The sequence below is a fragment of the Oreochromis niloticus genome, linkage group LG18, assembly GCF_001858045.2.
Source record: "Oreochromis niloticus isolate F11D_XX linkage group LG18, O_niloticus_UMD_NMBU, whole genome shotgun sequence".
NCBI lineage: Eukaryota > Metazoa > Chordata > Actinopteri > Cichliformes > Cichlidae > Oreochromis > Oreochromis niloticus.
This window is the reverse complement of record NC_031982.2, coordinates 30,624,459-30,647,634: the sequence shown is the minus strand read 5'-3', so window position 1 is coordinate 30,647,634 and position 23,176 is coordinate 30,624,459. Positions and strand designations below refer to the sequence as shown.

Sequence of the window (23,176 nt, the reverse complement as noted above, 5' to 3'; positions counted from 1 at the left end):
CAGCTTACGTACGTGCAGTGTTTCCTGACGTGCACTCTGCAGCCTTTACAAGCAGAAAGCGTGAATCTCTCTGCTGTCGTTTACAAATGAAACCTGACCCGCTTCAATGAGGCGTGCACATGTCAACAATAGCCCTGTTAAAGCATCATTACACCACTCTCATTCATTCAGGTGCACTTAGTTTATACCGCCAACTCTCTGCCACACACACACACACACATTAACACACACGCATCCACTCTTGTGGTGTACTGTACTGTATATGGAAGCTATTAAGCACTTAAGCAGGGGTTCACCATTATCATCACAGCATGCAACTGGAGCTGAACTGGACCAAAATGCTAGAGCGCGAGATAACGGCCTAGCTGTGACGTAGAAAGCGGGTTGATGGGTTCATGCTCTGTGGACACGATAGTGGAGAGAAGTTTGTATCTTTGCACTAATACTGTAAATACTGTACGTCACCAAAACTGTGTGAAACTTGTGCTTGTTTACTGAGAGAAATTAAAATTTTTGCATTGATTTTTAGTGTATTCTGTGTGTTTTTAATGAGAGCTGTTTAAAACAGCATCCAGTAGTTTAGAAGTTAACGTTAAACTTCAACGTGCTAACAGAAGGTTTGAAGACAGACGACTGGAATGAAGAGAAGGACTGTGAAAGTAGAGGAGGTATTAAACAGAACAAAGAAAGTAGAAGGAGAGGAATAGAGAAAGTGAAAGAGGGCGGGATGTTGACCAGATGCCCCCTAAATGATTCAGCTTTGTTCTTCTCTGGCGGCAGCTCCTATCAGCCATCAGCATCCAGCATCACAGACACAAAACATGCTCCTTTCCTGACTTCGTTGCTGCCTTGTCTCCTCGCTTTCTCTCGAGTAAAACAAAAACCTCTGAAATCCTTTCAGATGTGATATTTCAGGCTGTGATTGGTTTGGTTTGAATAACCAAATATTTTTTGTTTATTGCCTTAACCATCAAGGCGACATCATAACTTTCCCTCCATCCTGAAATTTCCAAAGATTTCTTCCCGTTTTAAACTGTAACACATGTGTTATGTCTCATTCTGCCTGTAGGTGGCGCTAGTTTTCCCTAACAATGACCCCGCCTCCTTCATGACAGCCTTCTATGGCTGCCTGCTGGCGGAGGTGGTTCCTGTGCCAATAGAAGTACCGCTGACCAGGAAGGTAAGAGGAAAACTGCATTCGATGTCTAATTAAAATTTAAGGAATAGTGAAAAATGTGGATGTTAAATATTGCTTTATGGTGAAAAGTATTTTGTAATATTAAAAAAAGGCAAAACACCAGCCAGCAAACTGCAATTTAATACAAGTAGAAGAAACCTTAATACTAATTTACATAAAACTGGATATAAACTGTTTATTAAAAAGAAATGGAAGCAGTATCCTTAATAAAACAGTAACTTTCATTATTTTTGGCACACATGCTTGTTTTATTTAATAGTGCAGTCCTCAGTTTTTCTTAGTATGGAGGGTTCTGAAGACTGTAAAGCATCATTGATGTAGTAGTTTTTTGGCTGTTGCAGTATTTTTCTGTTCAGACCATGATTGTTGAAAAGATGTGATGTGATTTCCAATGTTTGTGGCCGAGAGCAGTGTTAACGGGCCACCATGACTACAGGCTTCCTCGGTGATTAATGGCGTCACGTTCAGGGATCTAGTTCAGAATTCAGGGAGCGTTCGTGGACCTTTGAGTGTCACGTCTCCTCAACAGCATCTAACAAAAAGCAGGCTGTAAACTAATCATGGGGTTGAAGGTTGGGTAGCCACCCTCTCCACATGTTTTGTTCAAGTTCAAGTTGATCCTGACAGGAGGTTCTTCATTGCTTCATAGCTGGTGTGAGAGTCTAGGTTACTGAGAAACACACTGTAAAGACTAAGAAGGCACAACAGATTTGCATGCATTGATTTCAAACAGCAGAAAGCGATTGACTTGTTCTAATAAAATCTTCTTAGCTTTAGCAGTTCATCTAGTAGGAAATGTGATGCACACCATTTGTGTTGTGTGTGTGCACTGTCTTCAGGCACAGGATATTTGCATATAAAGGCCACAACAAAGCTCAGTGTCTTGGCTGCTGCTCAACAAGAAAAGGATGCATGCCCGAGCTGAACTGCAGTTAACTCGATTACCAGGCTGCAGTGCTCAGTTATCAGTTACCTTGCAGTTTGTTTCAAATCTCTTAGATTACCAAATACCCAAGACAACAAGAATAATTCACACAGGTTCAGACATGCTCTGCTTTATATCATGAGGAGGCGATTGGTCATTAAATGCAAATAAAGGTTGAGAATGAGGAGTTTCTATTGTTGGAAAAACGATTTGATAACATTTCTATTTAAATGTCGTCTTATTTTCTGAAGTGAAACTGCATCAGCTGGTTCAACAGAGGACGTGCAGCAGAGTCATGCAGTGCAGAGCTAATTCACACCAGTCAGTGGAGCTAATGCAACACTGGGGGGGATAGCACTGAAAACATGAGTCACTGGAAGGCACTTTGTGATTCAACACAGAGGACGCTGAGCTTTGCTGAGGTGTAATGAGAGCCAAATGTCTCTGAAGAAGCGACTGTGCTGCTGCTGCTGTCGTACGTTTGTTTGAGTCATCGTTTGGACTGAGTGTGCATTGTAATATCCTCTGGGAGGAACCAGGAGGGCTGGTGTGAGTCTCGTAGTCAGTGTGGATTTCTGAAGATCAGCCTAGTGATCACTTCACTACACCTTCCTGTCAGGCTGATTGTTTACAGAGAGAAGCAGGTAAATTATGACGTGCATGATTCGAAGCATCGAATCTGCACTGAGCAACGAGGAAACCGCAGCAGGAACAGACAGACAGACAACTTCTCACGTTGACTGTTGCTCTTTTATTTCATTAACAATGTTTCACATGGCACCCAGCGAGAGCTGTTTATCTCACTGTGCCAACACCTACACTTACTAATTAGTATTTTAAAGTTTGCTATTTAGTGCTTAACCAGGAAGAGAGGACTCCCGAGATCTGAGATCTCCTTCGTGCTTTGACCAACGTGGGCAGCAGCTTAACCAGCATTGGTTGCATCATGATAGACGCACCTGACACACACCACAGAGCAGGATGCACAAAAGAATTGTACTCTTTATCCTGTGCAATTAGGATAAATGAGTAAGAAACATTAAACAATAAATACTTTGAGGCTAATGTTCAGATAAATATATGAATATTGGGTCTAACAGAGAAAGCAAAGAGCAGACGTAACATTTGCAGACTGATGTAACTGCCTCAGAGTCGTTTAAAATAAGCTCGACTTCAGCTGATTTCAAGCAGAGGAAGCAGTGAGCTTTAGGGGAAGATAAAATAAATAATTCTTGGGAGTTTCAGGACTAATTTCTTATATTTAGAAAATAGTTTGTAATATTGCAGTTGAACCAGTGAACCTGACAATTTCACATAATCAGCACTGTAGATTTCCCCTGTCATGACTCTTATAAAACAGAGAAGCTGATGATGACCACAAAGCACTTACACATTGATTCCAGTCCAGGTGATGAATCACAGATCAATGGTCTTTGTCTCTCTGCAGGACGCCGGCAGTCAGCAGATTGGGTTTCTGTTGGGGAGCTGTGGAGTGACTGTAGCTCTGACCAGTGACGCCTGCCATAAAGGGTTACCCAAGAGTCCCACTGGAGAGATCCCACAGTTTAAAGGTCAGAGGCACATGAAATTTATTCGTAAAAACATCCACACATGCGTCTTTAATCCTCATACAGACACCAGTATTGAATAAATCTAGACTGCAGTATCAATCTGCATGTTTGTGGCATGATTGTAGTTTAGAAATAAATCAGCGTCCGTCTTTTGAAATATGTAGAAAAACTGCAACTTTTAACCAAAACATTAAAAATCTTTAACCTGCTTTCATGAAAAGTTCTGCTAAAATTTGAGTTTTTCAAACACTTCATTATTTTAAATAATCAATTTAGAAAGCAATTAAAATAATTTTAAAAAGACATCGGAGCAACTGAAAGTTGTTAAAGCAGTGGTGTCAAACAGAAGGCCCGGGGACCAGAGTTGGCCCTCCAACGATTTCAATCCGGCCCGTTGGGAAAACGTAAAGGAGAGCAGAGATTTTAGACTTCTCTGTGACTTCTCTTTTTACAGCTTTTCTTACTAATGAAGTCCTCCCTCGTGGCCATTCATACGGCACTAAAGTAATTAAATAATAGATAAACAATTATTTGTTAATTAACGTGTAATTTCACACATTTGTCTCTTACAGCTTAAACCCAAAGAGTCATCGAGACAGATTTCTTTCTTTACTACATCACCATTTCTTTATCATGGAAAAAAACCTGAGACATAGTATTAACATTACACTTTGCTTTATATATATGAAGCTATCTGAAGGATTCGATGTGTAGTTAAACGTCTTTACAGATTGACCCACTTAAGGCCAAAGTGGGCAACTGGTTTAAGGCAAACATGAGGCCTGCAGGCCAGCTGTGTAAGGGTTTCACTGGTAAAGCACTTTTCTGTTAACTGTTTGATCTGATTTCTGCAGACCAAACTGTGTGTGAGGCTGTGTGTGACATGTAAATGAATTAAATCCAGATATGTTTGGGTCTGGGTGTGATTGTCATTTTTCGTCGTGGCCCTCGGTGAAATTGAGTTTGGCACCCCTGCAGGGAGGTCGGATAATCCATTAAAACAAAGCACATCGTGAAGGTAAAAGTGCATCCTCTGCCAAAGCTGGAGCTCTTTTTTGCAGTTTTAAAGAAAGTGCTCCATGTTTTGTTGCTTTAGTCCAAATCTCCACTAGTTTTATGAAATGATCCTCAGTGATTTTTAGTATAATCTCACTGGCAAACAGACGAGCCAAGCAAACTCTCTCAGCAATCACAAAATTCCCTCTGAGCTCTTTCCATTTCTTGAGCCGCAAATCCACAAAAAAATAACTGTAACCTTTATTTAAATCACAAATTCGAATCTTAATCCACCACCAGACTCTTGCAATTATCAGGACTGAACATGATGTCCTGACAATGCGCCGTTTAAAACTTTCAAACTAGCTGAACGAGACTGCAGACAAACACGTGGTTCAGAGTTCAGAGCGTGGTCCCGCTGTTCAGTTGGATAAATGGACAGACTGATGCCTGCAGACGGCTGGGTTTGAGTAATGAATGACAAGGAGACAGAGAGAGAGAGAGTCAGAGAAGTGGTAATGCAAGTCGATAGCAAAATAACTGACAGGACTGAGGGAAGAGAAAAATGGATGCAAGTCATGTGATAGATGGAGGAAAAAGAGACATTAGCGGTGAACGAAAAGAGAGAATCTCCTGCTGATTAATAACCACTGTTTGCTTTGCAGTAATGGACGTATAAATAGCAACATCATGCTAGCAGATTTATTGCTCCTCATTCAGCCTGGATTTAGTGTGTGTGTGTGTGTGTGTGTGTGTCATTAAAGTGGAGTGCTCCTCTTATTGATCAGCAGGCTATAAGCTCATCTCGTTCTGATTGTTTCTTCTGTCTCGCTCCCCTGCAGAATCAGCAGCAGTAAATTCAGGCATTAACAGCCTTCACGTACTCAATTCTGCATTCACTCGTTTTCATCCGTGCAACAGCTCAGCAAGGAGAAAAACATCCTCATAATAATAATAATTTGTCTTTGTGAGGGCGGCAGTCGTTCTTACAGCACAGTTTTCACACGTTATTATTTCGCTTATATTCACAAACTGGTGTGATTGCGACTCAGCACTAAAGGTTGGTAATTTGATCTGCGTCTCATCCAGGATGCCAGAATGAATCACACACTGTCTCTGAGTTTATGTCTCTTTGAATTAAAGCATCTGCAAAAACAATTAAGAGATAAGGTGCAGCAGATTAATGAGACGTGAACTGAGAAACTTTTTTTTTTGTTTGTTTGTTTTATGATGACTTCAGTTTCAAACAAACTCTGTGATAGTTGTCAGTTATTCCAAGTTATTATTCAGCATTCTCAGTTTTCCATGACTTAATGAATAAGGCTGAGTTTGCAGCCCACACTGTAACTCATACATGTGTGGGTGGACGTCACATATTGGTTTGTGCAGTGCTGACGTTAGCTACGATAGCTTATGCTACAGTAACACGAGGGAAAACAGTGACTGGAGACCACAGAGTGGACTGCGACCAATCACAGTCAGCTGCCGTCTGCAAATCGACTTTAATGCATCAAGAAAGTGATAAATTAGCAATAAGATGGAATCATTCTGCTGTTAGTTTCCATTAAGTTCACATTAACTGCTTGTAGTCAGAATCCAGCTCGAACCTCATACATTTATACATTTTTCCATTAAATTCACAAAGTGACGACGATTTAACTGCACATCGACAACTCAGTAACTTACTGTTATTATATAGAGATATAACCAGAACAGTACCAGAGTACTAATCTGTCTGTTTGGTAGTCGGGGTTTGGTCCACCAGGGCCTCTGCTCCTGGACGGCGCCCTACCAGGGGACAAAAGCCCCCCGACAACATAGCCCCTGGGATCCCTGGGACACAGATACCCCTCCACGGCGATAAGGTAGTGATTCATGGAAGAGTTGAGGTGTTTTGGGCATCTGACAAGGATGCCTCCTGGGTGCCTCCTGGGTGAGGTGTTCCGGGCATGTCCCACCGGGAGGAGGCACTGGAGCAGACCCAGGACACGCTGGAGGGATTATATCTGGAGGTGGCCAGGGAGAGTGAAGTCTGGGGTTCTCTGCTTAGGCTGCTGCCCCCGCGACCCGGCCCTGGAAGAAGATGAAATGACATAATCTGTCTGCATTTACAGTGGCTTGCAAAAGTATTCGGCCCCCTTGAACTTTTCCACATTTTGTCATGAATCAATTTTATTGGAATTCCAGGTGAAAGACCAATACAAAGTGGTGTACACGTGAGAAGTGGAACGAAAATCATACATGATTCCAAACATTTTTTACAAATAAATAACTGCAAAGTGGGGTGTGCGTAATTATTCAGCCCCCTGAGTCAATACTTTGTAGAACCACCTTTTGCTGCAGTTACAGCTGCCAGTCTTTTAGGGTATGTCTCTACCAGCTTTGCACATCTAAGGACTGAAATTCTTGCCCATTCTTCTTTGCAAAACAGCTCCAGCTCATTCAGATTAGATGGACAGCGTTTGTGAACAGCAGTTTTCAGATCTTGCCACAGATTCTCGATTGGATTTAGATCTGGACTTTGACTGGGCCATTCTAACACATGGATATGTTTTGTTTTAAACCATTGTTGCCCTGGCTTTATGTTTAGGGTCGTTGTCCTGCTGGAAGGTGAACCTCCGCCCCAGTCTCAAGCCTTTTGCAGACTCCAAGAGGTTTTCTTCCAAGATTGCCCTGTATTTGGCTCCATCCTCCAGCTTCCCATCAACTCTGACCAGCTTCCCTGTCCCTGCTGAAGAGAAGCACCCCCAGAGCATGATGCTGCCACCACCATATTTGACAGTGGGGATGGTGTGTTCAGAGTGATGTGCAGTGTTAGCTTTCCGCAACACATAGCGTTTTGCATTTTGGCCAAAAAGTTCCATTTTGGTCTCATTTGACCAGAGCACCTTCTTCCACATGTTTGCTGTGTCCCCCACATGGCTTGTGGCAAACTGCAAACGGGACTTCTTATGGTTTTCTGTTAACAATGGCTTTCTTCTTGCCACTCTTCCATAAAGGCCATGTTGAGCTAGTTAATAGGTATGCCCTCATTGTCACCTGTTGTGATTTTATTTTAAAAGGATGCTTCCTCTTAAGCTGCGGAGTATACGCGAGAGTTCAATAAACAAAGTCACCTTTTGGTGTGAATGTTCCAATAAAAGCCGATGCCCCACGTGTGATTATTCCTCCATCTAGATATTAAGTACCTTCAATATTCATGCAGATTCTGCTGGAAGACCCGTCTCTGCTAACAGGCCAACTTTGTGCAGTGCACGACTAATAGTTGTCCTATGGACAGATTCCCCCACCTGAGCTGTAGATCTCTGCAGCTCGTCCAGAGTCACCATGGGCCTCTTGGCTGCATTTCTGATCAGCGCTCTCCTTGTTCGGCCTGTGAGTTTAGGTGGACGGCCTTGTCTTGGTAGATTTACAACTGTGCCATACTCCTTCCATTTCTGAATGATCGCTTGAACAGTGCTCCATGGGATGTTCAAGGCTTGGGAAATCTTTTTGTAGCCTAAGCCTGCTTTAAATTTCTCAATAACTTTATCCCTGACCTGTCTGGTGTGTTCTTTGGACTTCATGGTGTTGTTGCTCCCAATATTCTCTTAGACAACCTCTGAAGCCGTCACAGGGCAGCTGTACTGACATTAGATTACACAGGTGCACTCTATTTAGTCATTAGCACTCATCAGGCAATGTCTATGGGCAACTGACTGCACTCAGACCAAAGAGGACTGAATAATTATGCACACCCCACTTTTCAGTCATTTATTTGTAAAAAATGTTTGGAATCATGTATGATTTTCGTTCCACTTCTCACGTGTACACCACTTTGTATTGGTCTTTCACGTGGAATTCCAATAAAATTGATTCATGTTTGTGGCTGTAATGTGACAAAATGTAGAAAAGTTCAAGGGGGCCGAATACTTTTGCAAGCCACTGTATATATTTGACGTCTTCGTGTAAATAAAACCTTGTTGCACTTTCAGCAGCTGTTGCAGCAAAGCAGTGAAGTCCAACCTTTCAGTTCTGTCGAAGAGAGAAATCTAAAAGCATTTATGTTGCTTTCTGTTACTTTTCATAGTCAAATACTAGAATAAAGTTAATGTCTTTATAACAGTGAAATAATAATAATAATAATAATAATAATAATAATAATCCTTTAATCAGAAACACACATGAATCTTGAAGGGATGTTTGTTTTGTCTCCATGTGCGTCCAGGCTGGCCGAAGGTGATGTGGTTCGTCACGGAGTCCAAACACCTCTCCAAACCGCCCCGAGACTGGTTCCCACCCATCAAGGAAGCCAACCAGGACACTGCCTACATCGAGGTAACTCAAACGATGACAGAAACACAGATGCACGTTCTCGTCAGGGCATCAAAACATTTCCACCCGTATTGTTTGAGTCATGAAATCAATGCTGCTACATGTCCTCCAGATTAGAATCTCACCACAGCTTGGTGGACGCTTCGCTGCTTCTCAGCCGGCCACCGCTCAATTCTGTCGTCCTGTCTGATTGATTTGAATCTGCCTAACGTCTCTTTAAGCAGCCGACCAGTAATTACACGGGCAGCCAGGTGAAATGTCTCCCTGATTGCTCTGCAGATTGAAAAAGGCTTAAAGGAAAATGATTAAAGAAAACGGACGATTGAAAAATGACCTTTTATTTTTAACCGAAGCCACGAATCAGTCGAGACGGACGAAATTACTGCGGCGCACTTTATAGTGGCTTAAAAAGAAATGTTAGTTTTTCAGTGACGCGCGCATAAGATTAAAAAAGAAAAATGTTATGACTCAAAATGATTCATAGCTTTAAAAGCGACCCATAATGTGCGTTTGTCCGACTGATGTCAGATCTTATTTTGTGCAGACTCTCACTGATTGCTGTCACTGCACAGCACTCAGACGTCATTAAGGTTATTGGGAAGTTAGTGTAAAAAAAGACTTAAATTTAACAATCAATATTTTAAAAAATTGCTTATTGACTGAGCTGCAGACACTAATTTGACTCTGACACCACTAAAAATCTGAAACATGGACGTGCTGGATGTTCTGGGTCTCGTAGATACTTCAAGTAAACACAGTCTGTAAATCAAGGATGGGAAAAAAAGTCTGTGGGGGAAGTGGTCGTTCGAGGAACTGCAGTTTTTTGTTGCCTCCACTTTGGCCCTCATTTGTGCTGCGAAGAAGCACGTGGAATTTTCTTGTTCCAACATTTTTCTGTATCGACGATCGTCACGCACGCGGGAACAAACCGCCTCGTCACTCTGCTTCTGTTTCTGTCTGTCCAGTATAAGACGTGTAAGGACGGCAGCGTCCTCGGCGTGACGGTGATGAGGATAGCGATGCTGACGCACTGCCAGGCCATCACACAGTCCTGCTCATACACAGAAGGTAATACACACATTTACTCCTGTTGATTAAACCTCTGAGCAGCGCTGCTGTGCAGCTACAGTCTGCTGTTTCTCACTGACTCTCAGATGTTGAAGTTCGACTTGCTCTGTTTCTGTTTCTCTTTTCCTGCAGCTGAGACCATAGTGAATGTACTAGACTTCAAGAAGGACGTAGGACTGTGGCACGCCGTCCAGACAGTAAGAAAAATATTGTATGAAATTACAATTACAAGACGATAGTTTTGTTAAACAAACTCTTTGCCTCAATATGAATGTACTTTAAAAAAAAATGTAATTACAGTTAAAAAACTAGTTTTGCTCCACAGAAATTAACATATATAACATACATGAAGTGAGACATGCTCTGTAAAATCTACTTAAATTACTAAAAGTTCACAGTGTTTATTGCAGTTGGTATATGAATAGATTTTAAATGTATATATTTACTGCCCAGTTACACTTTCCTCCTCCTGGTGCTGAAGTTCTGCATCTTACCCCATTTCAATCCACCACATGTGCCCATATTCAGTCCAGCTGTGATTATAAATACCAGTTCTCCACGCAGTCTGGCTTTAATGTGCACATCGAAGTCTTAGCCAGATTAAAAATGAAGACAAATCTGAAACCATCCGGGTCCCAGAGGCAGAACAAACCTGAGCGCGCTGACTTTTGGCCTCAGTTCGCTCAGTTCAGCGAGCTCTCTGTGCAGTAAAGGAAACAGCATTTCTTTCCGAGCTGTGGTGGAATGTAACGTGCCTCTGAGAAGAAAATACTCAGATCGGGTACATCAAATTTGTACTCACGTACAGTACGTGAGTAAATCTGAGCTGAAAATGAAAATAATCAACTTTCTGTCTGTTTCACTTCTTTAACTCTGCACATCTTCACCTCTGTCACTGTGTCTCTGTGTGTGTCTGTCAGAGTGTGATGAATATGATGCACGTCATCAGTATTCCCTACGCCCTCATGAAGGTCAACCCGCTGTCCTGGATCCAAAAAGTCTGCCAGTACAAAGGTGACATAACGTATCTGATGTGTCTCCTGCTGTTTGAAATGACAAATTCAGTCATTTAACAGCAGTAATTTGAACCTGCGATGTTTTATTTCCAGCCAAGGTGGCCTGTGTGAAGTCGCGGGACATGCACTGGGCTCTGGTGGCCCACCGGGATCAGCGGGATATCAATCTGAGCTCCCTGCGGATGCTGGTGGTGGCCGACGGTTCAAATCCCTGTAAGCTAACAGTCTTTTTTGATATATGTTTAAAGTGTCTCCTGTACCTGCTAAATATCCAGCCCACATTCATTTGTACACTGATAATGTTTAGTGATGTAGGATTGGTTTTCAGGAGTTGGGAGCTTCATTGTGAGTGTCCAGGGTCAAAGTTGACCTTCAGGAGAAATATCTAGAAACCATATCAAACAAAAGGGCATGTGGAGAGCTGTACAACACACTTTTTTCTTTTTCAACACGACGCCCTACGATGTCACAGCGACAGCATGTTGTGAGAAAAACATCATAAAACATCAAAGTTAGTGTAGGCCTTATCCTTCGGGGGTAGCTGTGTTCTCTGAGTGCTCTTATTCCAAATATGTTTTAGTGGGTTCAGATCAAGTGACTGAGGAGGCCACTGAGGAGGCGTTTCTCCTAAAACATTGCTGCTGGATTGTTAGTGTACTGACACCTGCAGGGCCCTGACACTTTCTGATGGCCCTAATTTTGCTTCAGTGTTCAGTGTATCCAAGTGAAAAACATTTCTTTATTTATATGTTCTTTTCAAAAAAGTTAACAAGAGATGCCTAAAAGATTAAATTTGGAGCTGTGACTGGTTTATTTTATTGGCCAGTTTCTAAAAGCTTGATAATAAAGAAGTAATCATTAAAACTGGTACGAAGCAAAACTAGATAATGAGCCGCTTCTGCTTTAGTAAGAAGTTTTAAGTGTTTGATTGTCTCTCAGGGTCGATCTCGTCTTGTGACGCCTTCCTCAACGTCTTCCAGACGAAAGGTTTGAAGCCGGAGGTCATCTGCCCGTGTGCCAGCTCCCCCGAGGCGCTGACTGTGGCTATACGCAGGTACACACACACACACACACACACACACACACACACACACACACACACACACACAAACACACGCTGTATTCACCACAATACACACAGATATAATTAGTTCAAATTTATGTGCTTTCTAGCATTTAAAGACAAACTTTTAGCGAGTGATTTCTGTGATTGCTACTTCATAATGACTATAACCTCTTTCCACTGTCCTTTTTTATCATTTTATGACCTTAAATTTACAGTTTCATAGGTTTTAAAACACTAAACTTACACTTCCAGCTCTTTAATCATCCAGTCTGTAGTTCAACATCTGAACGCCACATTTACAGTCAGAGCAGCTGCCAGTCACATGTTGGCTTTTCATTTTTTTTATTGATTAAAACACTTTGAGGCTGAGTGTTTGCATCTCTGCCTGTGTGTGCTAATAAAGAGCTTTTCCTTGCTGGGTGTGGGGATTATGAGCTCTGTGTTTAGAGGAAAACCTTTAAAATTCACTCACACACACGTTTATACTGGTATTTGTGAGGACCTTCACTGACACACAGCAGTTCTTAGCCTCTAATCCTCACTTCAGCCTGAACTTAATTACCCTTAAAATGTCCTGGTAATGACTGGGGACAGAGTAAGTGCTCTCCTCCCCAAACTGTCCACACTTTCTAAAAACATCCGAACTTTCCAAAAACACTAGAGTTGCATCCTCTTTTCTAAAAAGACGTGTCGCTGTCCTCACATCGCTGAAGTATTTTGACTTTCTTAAACTGCACTTCCCAAAACTTGTTACTCCTTCCATTAATGCGCTTGAATTATGAAAACGTTCTCAGTCTCCAAAGAGGTCCAGTCTTTCAAAAATGCCCCCAAATGTAACAGTTTTTGAAAATGTCTCAGTTTTCCAAAATCATTTTACTGCCTCCATAATTTAAACAGTCTCCTGACTCTAGAAATGTTTCCATCAATGCTTTTGTGTCATAAATATATCGTTTATTTTTATAATATTTTGATTTTCAGGTTATTTCCCTGAACTGTCTTTACTTCCCCAAGAAGTGTCTGCACTCTAAAACAAATTTGTAGCTACTTACTTCTTAAACACACTTCATTCTGATAAATGTTGTGTTCTCCCTCCTGCAGGCCGCTGGAGGAGGGCACCACCCCTCCTGGTCGCGGCATCCTGTCCATGCAGGGTCTGAGTCACGGCGTGATCCGGGTCGACTCGGAGGAGAAGCTGTCGGTGCTCACGCTGCAGGACGTCGGCTCCGTCATGCCTGGAGGTGAGACAGATGTCCAAAAAGCAGAGTTTTAACCAAGCACTGCTGAAGTTGTGATGGTTGTTTTTATGTATATATATAATTTACATTTCGCCGTGAACACCAAAGAATAGTCTGCTTTCAGCATGATGCCACCGATTGCTTACTTTATTTTTAAATTTATCGAACCTGCACGAGACTTTTGGTTGTTTTATTTATTTACTGCATGATTTCAGGATTTGTGTTTTTAAGGAATTATCTATGTTTTTGGTATTGATGCACTTAACTCTACCTTTAAGGTCTTAATTAAGGTCATTAAGGTCAAAAAAGAGAGTCACTGTTGTCCTTATTTCTGACTTACTTTATTCTGCAGGTAAAAATCATGAAATTAGTCAACAAGAGAAACAATACTGTTGTCATGAAACAATTTTCTTTCCCTGATGGGAGACGGAGTGTTTCCTCCATGCATGGGAGATGGAGGAGGAAACACCTGCCTAACAAATAACCTGACTTGAAGTTTGGGAATAGTTAATGCTAAAACTTTCATTTTAACTTTGCTGTAAGACGAGACTGTAACCAGTGAGAACGGATTTCCCAGAGCGTCTGTCTTTCTGCCTGTAGGTCTGATGTGTGTGGTGAAGCTTGAAGGTGTTCCCCAGCTCTGTAAAACAGACGAGATCGGAGAGTTGTGCGTTTGTACGGTTGCCACGGGGACCTCGTATTACGGCCTGGCCGGTATGACCAAGAACACGTTCGAGGTGAGAGCGTGAATGCTTCGGATGTTTATTTATCTCGTGTGCGTTTTGTTTACATGCCGTGTCTTTAACACCTCTGCAGGTCTTTCCCGTGTCCAACAACGGCACTCCCATCAGCGAGTTTCCCTTCACCAGGACCGGCCTGCTGGGATTCATCGGACCTGCAGGTCTGATCTTTGTTGCGGGGAAGATGGACGGTCTGATGGTGGTCGGTGGGCGTCGGCACAATGCTGACGACATTGTTGCTACGGCGCTGGCTGTGGAGCCCATGAAGTTTGTATACAGGGGACGGTAAGTGTTAATATTGCTTTAATTTCTAAGCCGGACTCAGGTTGTTTCTCGTTATTGTGGAGCTTGTGTTTAATTTACAAACGTACATCATGTTATACATTCATAGCTGCTGAATGTACAATATTAAACTGCAAAGTAACTGAAATACATTCATTTATTAGGGAGATGTGCTTCAAACACACATTAACGCAGCCTAACAGAGCAGCGCCGCAATAAATCTGCCCCTTTACAAATATTACAAGCTGCTGATTGAACTTTATGGTCATTTTGGTGGCTGGCTGTGTGGAGCGCAGTTAAACTGCATGCAATGAAATGTGCTAATTCTGTGTGTTCTGCAGGATAGCAGTGTTTTCCATCACGGTGCTCCATGATGAGAGGATCGTGGTCGTGGCTGAGCAGCGGCCGGACTCGACTGAGGAGGACAGCTTTCAGTGGATGAGTCGAGTTTTGCAGGTATGCTCATATTTCAGACAGGATTGTCATTTCCATCTGCAGCAGTTTGTTTTTGGCTTCATCCTGATTCTGATTATCATGATTATGACTCTAGAGCTAGATCAGGTATCAGTGGCAAAGGGCTCATCTAATATTTATTCAGTTCAGTTTTAAATAGAGTACACTGGTTGGTACTGAGAGAGCTACTGTAACATAGTTTGAAGTGAGCTAGCAGGACTTAATCCCTGTGATGCCAGTTTTCCATTGTATGAACAACAAAAACCTGTTGAGAGAGTTGACACGACTGAACATGAGTCATCTCTGACAGATTTAGAAGCACATTTGGGAAAGAAGAGTGTATAATCCTAGCTATGGTGGTTGCTATAGAACAGGGGTGTCCAACTCCAGGCCTCGAGTGCCGCAGTCCTGCAGCTTTTAGATCTCACCCTGTGTCAACACACCTGAATCAAAGGATTAGTTCATTACCAGGCCTCTGGAGAACTTCAAGACATGTTGAGGAGGTCATTTAGCTGTGAGCTGTTTTTACCCTTAGCCATGAATGACTGATGGGATATTGTCGTCACCCCACTGGATGGGCAGGTGGTAGCGTGGACACATTTGTGAATGCGATAAGTTGAAAACGAGCCAACGTAGGATTTTGGATTTCAAAACAACTTCGAATCTTGGTGACCTTGATGTCAAGGCTAACTTTTCTGAAAATCACCTAGCATTTGTGCAGATGCATTGGTGCATCTAGCAGGAGGCTGAGTGGTTGCACTGGCCCGCCTGTATTTTCACATCTTCTTCACAATGTATGTGTTCAGGGCTTGTTTTTGTTTTTTCATCAGAAGTTGGAAAACTGCAGAATAGAACCAGCCTGATCCTTTAACACAAACCAGCTCGCACAGCAAACACATTTAACAGCCCACTTGCTAAAGTGACAAAACAGCTCTCACAGCCTCCTTCACTCCCTCAGAGTCATATAAACACACACACAGCTTGCGATACTAGATTATGCATTCATACTGTATAGATCAAATCTGAGCTCACAGTCTCTGAGCCAGCGTGGCGACTGTGGCAAAGCTATAAAAGCCGTCTGGAGTTTTAACTGCTGCAGTAAAACCATTTCTCTTTATTCCTTCACCGCTGCAGATTCTGCCTGCATGTTTTTCCATTTGGCTTGTCGGGTTGCAGAAGCAGTCAGTGTTTTCAAAAGAAGCTGAGATGAAACGATGGAGTGTGGACTAGACAATAAACGTCACTGTAGATGGTGACAAATATCATGAATGGCAAAAATGATCAAACACCAATATTACAGTAATTAAAGCAACAACATAATAATATGATGAACACTTATTACCTTAGTTATTACCTTTGAGTCATTGTTTCATCTATAAATCTAAGCATACCTCTCACAACACGATGTGTTCCAGGCGATAGACGGTATCCACCAGGTGGGGGTGTACTGCCTGGCTCTGGTCCCCTCCAACACTCTGCCCAAGACTCCACTGGGTGGCATCCACCTGTCCGAGACCAAGCAGCTCTTCCTGGAGGGGGCGCTGCACCCCTGCAACGTGCTCATGTGTCCGCACACCTGCGTAACCAACCTGCCCAAACCCCGGCAGAAGCAGCCAGGTACAGTACGAGGACGAGCGAATACGTGAGAGCACAGTTAAGGTATCCTCGTTATAGAGACTCTTATGGCTTATAGAACAACTTGGTGTCACATATAAACACACTAGATGTCCTTAAGTGGAGTTTTTACACATGCAGGGTTAATGTTGTGAAAAAGGAGTACTTTAAGGGAAACAGTAAACTTTCCAAGCTGTTTCACTCCTTAAATCTGCCCTTTAATGTTCAATCCTGAACAAACAACCAAAGTAAGTAGTGACTCAAAACAGTGTGAGACATCACGACCCCCTCATGAGAAGTATAAATGATGGGCAGCATCAAAATAGCCGCACACTGGCTTCAGTGGTTGGACGTGTTAACCGTTTCCAGCTCTAGCGAGCGGAGGTGTCATCCGGAGTTTAGATGGAACGACCCAAACAAAGAAAAGCGAATCAAAGACAAAATGTTCCAAAAAAGGACAAATTAAAAAAATCAGTTTCTGAATTTGGCTGCCCCAGTTCCAGGGTCCTGATGTTGTGCGTGCTGACACAGTCGGTCTGTCACGGCCCTGTGCGGCGCTCGATTACATCGCAGCCATTGTTGACGCTGTTAGTCACAGCTGTGCGTTTCCTGCTGTGACAATTCAATCCATATTTTTGCATTTAAAACATTTTCGATCTTTAGTTCTCCGTTCTCATCAGGTCAGGGTGTCGGGGACGGTTCAGCTGCATCTAAACAACAAAACGCTGCTGATGAATGTTCACTTAGCACAGTAATGTTGTTTAACTATCGTTGGCTGTAATCAGATTAAAATGTAGAATCCGTGTATTGTATTTGCTGAATGGGCCGGTTGATTCTGAGTGCAACATTTCCGTTCATACCGAGCTCTCGTCTCGTCTCCCTGCTCCTCCTCCAGAGATCGGTCCTGCGTCTGTGATGGTCGGGAATCTGGTGTCGGGGAAGAGGATCGCTCAGGCCAGCGGCAGGGATCTGGGTCAGATCGAAGACAATGACCAGGCAAGGAAGGTGTGTGTGAGAGGGGGTCTGCTGGTTTTCTGCATCATCGCCATCATCATAAACATCACACACACAAAGTACACATAATTAGGCATCTGGCTTCATTTCATGTCTTACTCCATTACGACTTATTCTCATTAATAACTCACTCAACAGAAAGTGTTGATGGTGCCTTAATGAAGTCCTTGTCTGCCGTGTAAAGCACTGTAAACAACACTCGCTTAATTTAATTGGTCTAATTAACTTAGTTGTGCTAGTTTTTGAAGTTTACTGAGTTATGTTGCGTTATCCTTACCTTCGGCCAGCAGACTGAGGAGTATGTTTGTGCGTACTTGTTTCATTTTAATAATTCATGGCTTGTTTTTTGAAGCACAGAACACTTTGCATTGGCAAAGCCTCGCAGTGCCCCGTGGGACTATTAATGTTTAACTCTGCTTGTGTTGTGATTGTTATTTCAGTCATTCCAGTTATTTTGTTGAGGCTGTGCGATGTGGTTTCCAGTGTTTGCGTAGCTGACAAAAATGTTAAGGTTTAGCTGTTGTTGGCCACCATTACTGAGACTCCTGCAGCGCTGAATAACTCCCGGTGAGTGTTCATGTTCCGGGTCGGTGCCCAAATGTTAATAAAAGCAGCGTTCCTTTAACGCTGCACAGATGTACGGCTGAGGCTCGCCCGGCTGAGCTGGCTCTGCGTCGTTGCGCTCGTGTCTGTTGAGTTGTGTTGGCACAGCCACACCTAAAGCAGAAAGGACGCTCTACTGAGGATGCTAATGTTCACATCTTGAACTGAGAAGTCAGAAATTTAGAAGTAAAGGAGGCCATCTATCTCTACTGTGGATGACCATTATTGAACAGAGGCAGCGGGTTATGACACCAGCTTCCAGCCAACTACAGTGCAGTCCTGAGATCCCTGCCCAGCCCTTTCAGCTCCCACTCAAACACACTTTAGGTCATGGAGGGAGTGGGGGGTCACATAGGATTCACACTGTTGGTCCTGTGGGTAATTAACACCCTGATTCACACCTTGGCTCATGTGATCCTTAATGACTCACGGGGTTGGTCAGCTACTCTCATGGTTCTTTCCAGATTAAATCCGAAGTCGGAATTTCCACATTCCCAGCAGTTATGATAGTTTTATTTATTCCATTGTTTTTAATTCAATCCACTCAGTTTCCACAGTGAGTCTTATTTAGTGTTTGTTAGTTTAAGTCTTAATTATTATTAATAGTAATACTAATAATACATTTTATTTGTGGGCATCTTTCTAAAAGCCAAGATCACCGTACGAAGCATAAAAGACAAACAGTAAAAAGGATTTTTTTTTTTTTTTAAAGCAGCATTAGACAGTAATTCATTAAAAGCTGGTTTAAAGAGATGGGTTTTGAGGTTTGACTTGGATAAGGGAGGAGAGCCTGTATTCCTTATATCAGAAGTGAATTTCTGAGCCGGCTAGCAGAGCGGCTGAGAGCTCTGTTCCCCATAGTGGTGAGACGGGGCGGTGAGCAGCAGATGTTGACCTAAGGGGGGCGAGTGGAAGTAGCAGCGTGGAGTCAGTCGCACAGGTAGGGAGGGACCAATTTATGGATACATTTAAAAGTGGTGAACAATATTTTAAAATATTTTAAATTACTGTACAGAGGGCAAGATTTAGGAAAATTAGTACAGGTATTACAGTAAAAACACAACTCTGATAGTGTTTCATAGAGCTGTAGACATCCAGAGTGTCAATATAATCTTTAAATGACTCATCAGGCAAGTTGGGGAAAGAAAAAACCTTGCTAAGGAGCAAAATCAGTTTTCCCTTCCAACTTTAGCATCAGCACCACACTTATAGGGAAACCCCCACTTGTGGTTAAATACCTGAGACTCTACATCAGGGGTCCCCAATCCCAGTCCACGAGGGCCGGCGTCCTGCAGGTTTTAGATCTCACCCTGGGTCAACACACCTGAATCACATGATTAGTTCATTACCAGGCTTCTGGAGAACTTCAAGACATGTTGAGGAGGTCATTTAGCCATTTACATCAGCTGTGATGGATCCAGCACACATCTAAAACCTGCAGGGACACCGGCCCTCGTGGACTGGGATTGGGGACCCCTGCTCTACATGAACAACTGAAGAGGTCTCCTAGAGGAGAGGAGAACTGTCCTCATGAACAAAAGGAAGTCCATTGGCTTTGATTTCAAGCACTCAGGTTATATAAACTGCATTTAACTGTTTTCCTTTGGCATAAGAGACATTAAGTTCATGTTAGTCATTCTCACTGAATAACTACTTAGTATAACTCAGCACGCTTAAGTTGACTTAGCTTGTTTATTTTATTGTATTTTAAAGAAAAGCCAAATTTTTATATTCCTGGTGGATCCACAGAAGAATTATCAGTTTTTGGGCTTAAAAAAATGCAAACATGGATTTTTTTATCTTCTTTTTTTGCCCGGTATGTTTAAGCATACAGAAAATCTCGACATTATGCAAGAACAGAAAGCGGGCAGCATGCACAAAAGTAAATAAGGAAACCAAAAGAAAACACAGATGAGACAAAATGAAGAGTGATTTAAACACAGTAGAGAAACAGAGAGATTAGGAGTGATGAATAGCAGGAGGTGATGTGCGTTACTGACAGAAGCGATTTTCCTCTCATCTCTCGTGCTGAAAATGTCATCAGTCAGGCAGCCGGCAGCAGAGAGCGCACACTCTGTAGACTCTGATGAAAAGAGACAGGCCCTAAATAATAACAACCACCACCTCCACCGCAGCGCGCTGGGAGGCTGCTGCAGCCTCAGCCTCGCTCTCAACATGCTGCATGTTTGTTTGGATGCCGGCAAACAGATGAGATGTCTCCTGTAGTGTGTGTAGATACAGCTGTATGCAGAGGTTACGGCATCCATCGACGACTGTCGAGGTGGAAACAAGTGAAGCCGACATTCAAAACGCAAGCTTTTCTTTTTGTTTCTTCACTGCACAGTTGCTGCACAGCAATTATGGCGCGTGCACAAGTTAAACCGAGAAGACCACAGATAAGCTAACTACAGGTGTCCATACACAGGAGCACAAGCATAGAGGCTTTTCCCACAGATATAGAAACAGGAGTGCCTTCAGTTCTTGGTTGGTTATTGCTGCATACTGAGGAACTGTGCACTAACAATTACATCGAAACAATCAAATCCTTTTTTTTTTTCATTTTCTTTTTACGATTTAAATATATTTAATCTCAAATCAGCGAATTACCCCAGAGCAACACCCACCAGGGGTCATTCTTTTCCTGTATATTCCTAAAACATCCAAATTCCCAGACTTCGACTACAATCTGACGATATTTTGAATCTGACTACAGAAATCGATCAGTTTAAAAACTGAGTGAAAACACGCCGTGTGTTATTGTTGAAATAGTTTTCAGATTTTTGTTCTGCCACTTAGAAAACTCTGCTAAAATCAGACAGTTCACAAAGTGATGACAAATGAAACTGGGATGATCCCAGCAGTGATGATCCGCTCAGACTGGGACACAAACTGTGTTTACTGAGGCTCGGCTCGACTGCAGAATTATCCAGGAACGGGTTACATATTTGCTCTAAATGCTTTGATTGATGTTTTGAAGGCAGGTTTTTACTGTGAAAATGCTGAAGCGTGCTGCAGGTGACGCCATCTTTGCTCTGACTTCTGAGTCTGAGTGTTAACTGAATATAAGAAGGATCAGGATGTAGGGTCTGTGTTTACTGCCTCATCATCACCGTGTTTATTGGGACATTTGTCGACCGAACTGCTCATTCATCCATCACTCCACTTTTCCCCACTTCCTCCCTCCATGTCCATCCCACTGAAAACCAGGCCCTCTGTATGGATGAGCTAAAACAACCCCAACTTCCTGTGTTTATTGAAATGTTTTCTGTGTAACTGCATAGAGAGTAAAATGTGATTTGCTACGAGTGTCGTCCCACATTCCTCTTCTAATAACGTTGATTTGCCCAGAGATGGTTGACTGAGCACTAAACGCTCACACTGGGATGAGCTCAGCCTCTGCAGGCAGGAGTTTTGACTGCTTGTCTCATGACTTCATGGAAAATTATTGTTTCATTACGGCCGTTTCCATAAAGCAGCACGAAAAAAACAAACAAACACAAAGAAGAAACTGTAACTTACGGGAGAGGATTAGAGCCCCTGGGGGGAAAAGGGGAGGGAGTCTTCTTTTTCTGTTCAAGAATTCTGAGAAAAAAGTCATAATTATGACTTTTTTCTCAGAATTTCTATATTTCTAATTACCCAGGCTTCTTTTTGTAGACCTTATACAATCGAAGTGAATAAAATCTGTGACACATGCTGATTTCAGAGTCGCATTCACACATGCAACGGTCACCAGAATGCAGAAATATCCAAAAAGGAACTTTTATTTCCACATTCTAACGCCAAAAGATTTTTAAAAAACATAATAACTCTTAAGTGGAATTGAAAATGCCGGAGACAACAGATTAATACTACAACAGGCTTGTTTTGAATGCTGTGCATACACTGTACACAGGTTAGCCACATCATTAAAAACACCTGCCTAACATTGTGTAGGTCCCCACTGTGCTGTGAAACACCTTTTACCCTTCAGGGAATGGATGTGGGACCGCTGGCTCTGTCCTGTGTTGTGTGACTGGGACACTGGCAGCAGGTCCTTTGGCTCCTGTGGATTTGGGGGATGAAGCCTCTGTGGATCAAACTCTCTGCCACATCCCCCTGATGCCTCTGATGTTTTGCGATTTTAGGGTTCGGTGGTCAGAGTTACACCTTGTCTGACTGCCTGGTCTATAGCAATGCCTATGCTGGTGGTAAATGTGCAAAGATACAGCCTCATAAAATCTTACATAACAGAACCCAAAGTTTTAAAGTTGTTTGGCTGTTTGAGGCTTTGATCCTGCCTGAAAGTCTTTGCATCTTTACCTCAAAATGATCCTTTGGCATTAAACTCAACATAACTAAAAGAGGAAAAATGTAATATCTCACTTCAGATTTTACTCCAAGTGCTACGACGTGACCGTACAAACAGTTTTCTAGCTTCGTAGTTGGCGCGGTTCAACAGATGGTTTAGCAGTTTCCTTTATCCAAATGTAGGTGATGTAATACCGGCCAGGTGGCTGCTGCGTCGTGTTTCATTGAAGCGATTGTCCTCTCTGATAATGACATCAGATACAACCGAGCAACTCGGTGTTTTAGCCCAAGAATTGAGCACCCTCGCTCACACGCTGATAAAATTCTACAATACGAGACCAGATTTGTATCTGCAGACAGAAGCTCTTTGTGTCGCTGTTTAGCATGCCAGCCCTCTCTCTCACAGATAACATGAGCTTTATCTGCAGGCAGGTTCCAGTTTTTCCAGGCTTCGGGTTTAACTGCGGGCCAAAGCATCTTTTACAAACAGCAACAAACAACTTTACCCTCCTCCTGAAGGTTAAGCACAAAGCCCGCTCGTGTAAAGCAAACGTTTGGATCCCCCTCGTTAGTGCATGTGCAGCCACGGAGCTGCAAGGTGTTTAGGACATTTCACCACGCAGCAGATGGTAACGTATGAGGGAGCTGGAACGGAAGCAAACTCTAATTTGCCGTTATGAAAGTTTTATGAAAGCTCAGAGCTGAGCCCACAAGCAGCTGAGTGATGTTTTCATCAGAGCAGAGAGACCTCCTTTAAATCTTTGCACCCCCCCGAGGTTTGCCATGCGTGA

The 23,176-nt window shown here is 42.7% G+C and overlaps 2 protein-coding genes across 8 annotated transcripts in view; one reads left to right on the top strand and one right to left on the bottom strand.

The window, feature by feature from the left end:
• LOC109195563 (tripartite motif-containing protein 16) overlaps nucleotides 1-23,176 on the bottom strand; it is a 1,176,058-nt gene that overhangs the window by 1,001,629 nt on the left and 151,253 nt on the right. The gene's annotated exons all lie outside the window — the stretch shown is intronic.
• LOC100692302 (disco-interacting protein 2 homolog C) overlaps nucleotides 1-23,176 on the top strand; it is a 217,627-nt gene that overhangs the window by 168,896 nt on the left and 25,555 nt on the right. For 6 of the 7 annotated variants that reach the window (XM_019347723.2, XM_013265983.3, XM_019347718.2 and 3 more), the window contains 14 exons: nucleotides 1,070-1,180; nucleotides 3,571-3,694; nucleotides 8,898-9,007; nucleotides 9,970-10,072; nucleotides 10,205-10,269; nucleotides 10,993-11,086; nucleotides 11,182-11,301; nucleotides 12,028-12,142; nucleotides 13,253-13,392; nucleotides 13,990-14,126; nucleotides 14,206-14,414; nucleotides 14,753-14,867; nucleotides 16,280-16,481; nucleotides 17,374-17,483. In XM_019347723.2, coding sequence (XP_019203268.1) covers nucleotides 1,070-1,180; nucleotides 3,571-3,694; nucleotides 8,898-9,007; nucleotides 9,970-10,072; nucleotides 10,205-10,269; nucleotides 10,993-11,086; nucleotides 11,182-11,301; nucleotides 12,028-12,142; nucleotides 13,253-13,392; nucleotides 13,990-14,126; nucleotides 14,206-14,414; nucleotides 14,753-14,867; nucleotides 16,280-16,481; nucleotides 17,374-17,483 — 1,755 coding nt within the window. The remainder of the gene's footprint in view (nucleotides 1-1,069; nucleotides 1,181-3,570; nucleotides 3,695-8,897; nucleotides 9,008-9,969; nucleotides 10,073-10,204; nucleotides 10,270-10,992; nucleotides 11,087-11,181; nucleotides 11,302-12,027; nucleotides 12,143-13,252; nucleotides 13,393-13,989; nucleotides 14,127-14,205; nucleotides 14,415-14,752; nucleotides 14,868-16,279; nucleotides 16,482-17,373; nucleotides 17,484-23,176) is intronic. The other variant, XM_019347719.2, reaches the window with a different exon arrangement.